Raw genomic sequence first — 6007 nt, 5'->3', positions numbered from 1 at the left:
GCCCACCTCGGCCTCCCAAAGTGCTGGGATTAGAGGCGTGAGACACCGCGCCCGGACTTTTTTTTTTTTTCACAGAATCTCGCTGTTGTCCAGGCCAGAGCACAATGGCACAATCACGGCTCTCTGCTGTAGCGTTTATCTCCAGAGCTCAAGTGATTCTTCCACCTCAGCCTCCTAAGTAGCTGGGACTACAGGGACGTGTCACCACACTTGACTAATTCTCTTGATGCTTTTTAGTAGAGATGGGGCCTCACTATGTTGCCCTTGCTGGTGTCGCAGTCCTAAGCTCAAGAGATCCTCCCGCCTCAGCCTCCCAAAGTGCTGGAATTACAGGCATGAGCCACTGTGCCTGGCTGAGACTATCTTTGAGATATATTCAATACTTTTTTTTTTTTTTCTGAGGCAGAGTTTCACTCTGTCACCCAGGCTGGAGTGCAGTAGCACCATCTTGGCTCACTGCAACCCCCACCTCCCGGGTTCAAGTGCTTCTCGTGCCTCAGCCTCCCAAGGAGCTGGGATTACAGGCGTGCACCACCACGCCTGGCTAGTTTTTTTGTATTTTTAGTAGAGATGGGGTTTCGCCATGCTAGCCAGGCTGGTCTCAAACTCCTGAGCTCAGGCAATCCGCCCGCCTCGACCTCCCAAAGTGCTGGGATTACAGGTGTGAGTCACCACGCCCAGCCAATATGTTCATTTCCATAAACATATTTTTTTTTAAGTCTCCATTTCATCCACATAAATGGTCCAACTTTTAAGGACTAGTTCCCTCTTACTTTAATACTTACTTTCTACTGTTGCTCCTTCGTTTGGATTTGAATATCCCTCTCCTTTCCGTTTGGTTCTCCGGATAATGCCTCCATCTTCAAATAAGTCCTCTCCTTTGAAATCAAGGAGCTCAATCTAGAAAGAAAAAAGGAATTCAGCTGAGAAAAGACCAAACAAAGCCAATTTAACATATGTGAAGGTAAGGGCAACCAATTATTTCATTTTACAAAATAAAGCTGTTTTAAAATGTATACATTCATTTATGCATCTTAATTATTGGAAAAGTAGCAAAAAAAAAAAAAACCCACTATACTTTTCCATACTTGGAAAGAATTTCACATAATGATAATGTCTAGGACTATATCCTAAGGGACTGCAGTGCAAAGATAGGAAATACTAGGAACACTACCCTGTGGGCAAAAAGCCAGAACTACAGGGTGCTGGTGTAGAACATTTTGTTTGAGGCCACAACTTTCCCACCCTGGATTTATGGAGTTCCCTTCTCAAAATGTAAGAATAAATTTCATGAATGTGGCCTACGACTGATTAAAGGTGTATTTTACCTAGCTGGGGTGGTTCTTAAAAATCAAGTTTTGCCAAATATATGTAATTTCAACACAGGTTGAATAATGTTTTATCACCATCAAACACTTCTAGAGAAGTGAGATCTGTGACATAAACCTTTATAATATGAAAATACCCTGCAACTTGACACAGGCATATTTCAACATTTATTGCCAACATTTCCATCCTGCATTCTGGTCACTTTTGAGTATGTCACACTCACACCATGGACCAGAATCTTTATTTCTAAGTGTAGTGTCTTTTGTGTATTTGGATATGACCTTTTTGTGCTGGAAACACGTTTCTCAAAAAGCACTGGCACGTGCACCCTTGGGTTTGTGGGAAACAATTCAAGAAGCCATGCTCCAAAGTAAGTAAATTGGATCTGATTCTCTATAGCTCCTTTTCCCACTGCCTGTTGCTTCAAAGGCATTCCTATTGTAGAGCAGATGCTGACAAGGCAACATCACACACATACTTGCCTCAAAAAAGAGAGTTGCATTCGAGGGAATTTTAGGGAGACTGCCAGCCGAGCCATATGCATATTCTGGTTTGCAGAGTAAATGGCATATCTCTCCTTTCTTCATGGTAGCCACCCCAATGTCCCATGCCTTTATAACTTGGCCTAAGAGAAAGGAAAAGGTAGTTGAAAGCTATAAGCCCTATTTAAAAATATTTAACTTTCATAAAACAAAAGTTCAAATTTCCAGTTTTTCATACTACATACTCAGCTAGAAAGTATGGGCTACAAGATGACAGAGTGCTACATACAAATAAATAAATTTTTTTTTTCAAGGCTATCATAAAAGATTCCCTGTTGATTGGCCCAGCACTTTGGGAGGCTGAGGTGGGAGGATCGCTTGAGTCCAGGAGTTTGAGACCATCCTGGGCAACAAAGCAAGATCTCATCTCTTAAAAACAAAAACAAAACAAAACAAAGAACACAGCTGGGTATAGTGGTGCACACCTATAGTCCCAGCTACTCCGGAGGCTGTGGTGGGAAGACTGCTTGAGCCCGGGGCCCAGGAGGTTGAGGCTTCAGTGAGTCAGGATTATGCCACTGCACTCTAGCCTGGGTGAGAGTGAGACCTGTCTCAAAAAGGATTCCCTGCTGAAAGGGATGAAAGTAGTATAAATTCTTGGCCGGGCACGGTGGCTCAAGCCTGTAATCCCAGCACTTTGGGAGGCCGAGGCGGGCGGATCACGAGGTCAGGAGATCGAGACCATCCTGGCTAACATGGTGAAACCCCGTCTCTACTAAAAAAATACAAAAAACTAGCCGGGCGAGGTGGTGGGCGCCTGTGGTCCCAGCTACTCGGGAGGCTGAGGCAGGAGAATGGCGTAAACCCGGGAGGCGGAGCTTGCAGTGAGCTGAGAACTGGCTACTGCACTCCAGCCTGGGCGAGAGAGTGAGACGCCGTCTCAAAAAAAAGAAAGTAGTATAAATTCCTAAACTACTCAAAAATTAAGTCTTTGAAAACTGGTGGTAACATTATCCATGAAATATGGCTGTGTTGCAATTGTTGCTTAATTTATCATTTCAACTATAATAAGCACACATTTTCTAGGCAAAGATAGAACAAAAACAGTATTGAAAAATAGAGTTTGTCCTAAGGAAGCTTATAATTTAGTTGGGTAGACAAAAAAAACCCAACAAAACAAGAAGTAACCAGGACAGTATAAATTGCATAAAAGGGTCTATGAAACACATTTCTTCACAAAATTTAGAATCAGAAAAAGGTTTCTTTAAACAAAAACGTATGTGTCTTTTTGTCCAACCACAACTACAGAACTTAAAATGTTTTATTTTTTGCCTACTTCCAGGAAACTAAGTTAAATTTACTGCTCAATTGTAGGACTATATTAGGCTATATAATTGTAATCTCAATGTTTACAGTTCCTATGATGTGCATCATTATCTTACTGTAAGCAGTATCAAGTCCTTTGGGAAACAATAGAAAATTCAGGCAATTTAAAAGGCTAATTACATTTTGGTGGGGCATGGTGGCTCACGCCTGTAATCCTGGCACTTTAGGAGGCCAAGGCGGGTAGATCACTTGAGGCCAGGAGTTCAAGACCAGCCTGGCCAACATGGTGAAACCCCGTCTCTACTAAAAATACAAAAATTAGCCAGGCATGGTGGTGTGTGCCTGTAATCCTAACTACTTGGGAGGCTGAGGGAGGAGAATCACTTGAACCTGGAAGGCGGAGGTTGCAGTGAGTAGGTATCATGCCACTGCACTCCAGCCTGGGCAATACAGCAAGACTCTGACTCAAAAAAAAAAAAGGCTAAATTACAAATGAGGTACTTTGTTAATCAAAAACATTAAGTATCTGGGGTTTGGGCACGTTGGCTCACGCCTGTAATCCCAGCACTTTGGGAGGCCAAGGTGGGCAGATCTCTTGAGCTCAAGAGTTTGAGACCAGCCCAGGCAACATGGTGAAACCCCATCTCCACAAAAAAAATATTAAAAAAATGAGCCAGGCGTGGTGGTGCTTGCCAGCTACTCAGGAGGCTGAAGAGGGAGGATTGCTTGAGCCCAGGAGGTCGAGGTTTCAGTGAGCTGAGATCATGCCACTGCACTCCAGCCTGGGCAGCAGAGTGGAGACCCTGTCCTGTCTCAAAACACAAAAACAAAAATGGAAGTATTCAAAGTGGGATCAGATAAGAGATGAACCCCAGAGGAAGTGAATTTGAAGTGAGCTGGTGGTAGGATATTAGGACAAGGGAAATCCTACATAACAGTATGTAAAAGCAGGGATGGATAAACTATTTGGCATTCACGATTTTAGCTTAATCTTCATTAAATATTACAACTTTTCCAAATGTCAGCTACATTTATTTCAGTTAAAAATATGTTAAGTGGCCAGGAATAGTGGCTCATACCTGTAATCTCAGCATTTTGAGAGGCCAAGTGGGAGCATCCACTTGAGCCCAAGAGTTTTAAGACGGGCCAGGGCAACACAGTGAAACTTCATCTCTACAAAAATTTAAAAAATTAGTGCAGCATGGTGGCACATGCTTGTAGTTCCAGACACTTTGGAGGTTAAGACAGGAGAATAGCTAGAGCCCAGGAGTAAGAGGCTACAGTGAGCAATGATTGTGTCACTGCACTCCAGCCTAGGTGACAGAGCAAGACCCTGTCTCTTAAAAAAAAAAAAAAAAGTTATTCAAGTAATACATGCCTATTATTAAAACACCCATGAAAGAGATGGAAAGTGAAAGCGGAAAGGCCACCCATTTGTTCCTCATAAGTCACTGTTTTGTTTCTTTGGTATCCTACTGTGTGCTGTACCTTTTTAAAAAAAATTTAAAACACAAATGACAGTGAACTAGACATTCAGTTCTGAACCACTTTTTCATTTAATATATATCTTCATCCTTTCTCCAACAGTAGAAAGGAGGATGTACATTTTAGAGGTCAAAAATGCAGCATACTCTAACCTCAGACTACCTGGATTTGAATACCCAGTTTGTCTTTTACTATCTGTGTAAACTTGTGCAAGTTACTTAATCTCTGTGCTGCAGTCTCCTCACCTGCAAAATGTAGATAATAACAGTACTTGCCATATAGTTTCAGTTGTTTTAAGAATTATTAGACAAAACACATCAAATGCATGGCATGGTGCCTGGCACATAATATGTATTTGATAAAGGAAAAACATTATCGGGTGTATAATACAACAATCTCCTATTGATGCATACATTACCAACAGTAATCTAATGAGACTACTTGTCCATTTATGTTTGCCTACTTAGGATAAATACATTTGGAGGGTAAATTCCTGGAAGTGCAAAGGTGATATGCATTTTAAATTTGATAGTTATTGCCCAACTGTCTTTATAAAATGGCTACTTTTTTTTTTTTTTTTTTAAGAGACAGGGTCTTCCTCTGTCACACAGACTGGAGTGCAGTGGTATGAGTATCACTTACTGCATCCTCAACCTCCCAGGCTCAAGCAGTCCTCCCACCTTAGCCCCCCAAGTAGCTGGGACCTCAGACAGGTGCTACCACATTGGGTTCATTTTCTTCTTCTTCTTTTTTTTTTTTTTTTTGTAGACAGAGTCTCACCATGTTGCCCAGGCTGGTCTTGAACTCCTGGGCTCAAGAGAACCTCCTGCCTCAGCTTTCCTAGTAGCTAGGACTACAGGTGAATACCACCATGATTTTAAATTTTTCTGTAGATACGGAGTCTTGCTACATTGCCCAGGTTGGTCTTGAACTCCTAGCCTCAAGTGATACTCCTGCTTCAGCTTTCCAAAGTGCTGGGATTACAGGTGTGAGCCATTGCATCAGCCCAGTTTTTTTCATTTTTAAGAGACAGGGTCTTGCTATGTTGCTCAGGCTGGATTCGAACTCCTGGCTCAAGGGATCCTCCCACCTCAGCATCTGAGTGGCTGAGACTACAGGCACTTGGCTTCAACAGATTCTTAACAAGAGTTTGAGAAAGAAAAAGTAGCCTCCCCAACATCTGGAAACTGCTTGAACACTTACAGCTAGACCTCAGTGTTGTTTGAAGCTGGCCTAGGGATCACAGGGAGGCCATATTATTCTCCTGTGGGACATAAACAATCTCACAAAATATCAACATGAGACAAGGTCACTCTGAGACTGTGTCCAAGTGAGACAAAACAAAAATACTTCAAAATTTTGTCTGGCTGGGCGTGATGGCTCAC

The 6007-nt window shown here is 42.3% G+C and overlaps 1 protein-coding gene across 2 annotated transcripts in view; it reads right to left on the bottom strand.

Annotated features, from left to right (window-relative positions):
- The window catches only part of FKBP5 (FK506 binding protein 5), a 165625-nt gene that overhangs the window by 46600 nt on the left and 113018 nt on the right, over positions 1 to 6007 (bottom strand). For both annotated transcript variants that reach the window (XM_011945378.1, XM_011945379.1), the window contains exons 5-6: positions 1812 to 1954; positions 786 to 900 (exon numbers count right to left, since the gene is read on the bottom strand). In XM_011945378.1, coding sequence (XP_011800768.1) covers positions 786 to 900; positions 1812 to 1954 — 258 coding nt within the window. The remainder of the gene's footprint in view (positions 1 to 785; positions 901 to 1811; positions 1955 to 6007) is intronic.

This window comes from Colobus angolensis, unplaced genomic scaffold (genome assembly GCF_000951035.1).
Source record: "Colobus angolensis palliatus isolate OR3802 unplaced genomic scaffold, Cang.pa_1.0 Scaffold24, whole genome shotgun sequence".
In the NCBI taxonomy this organism is placed as follows: Eukaryota; Metazoa; Chordata; class Mammalia; order Primates; family Cercopithecidae; genus Colobus; species Colobus angolensis.
Note: the sequence above shows the minus strand (reverse complement) of the source record. Positions and strands in the feature narration are given on the sequence as shown.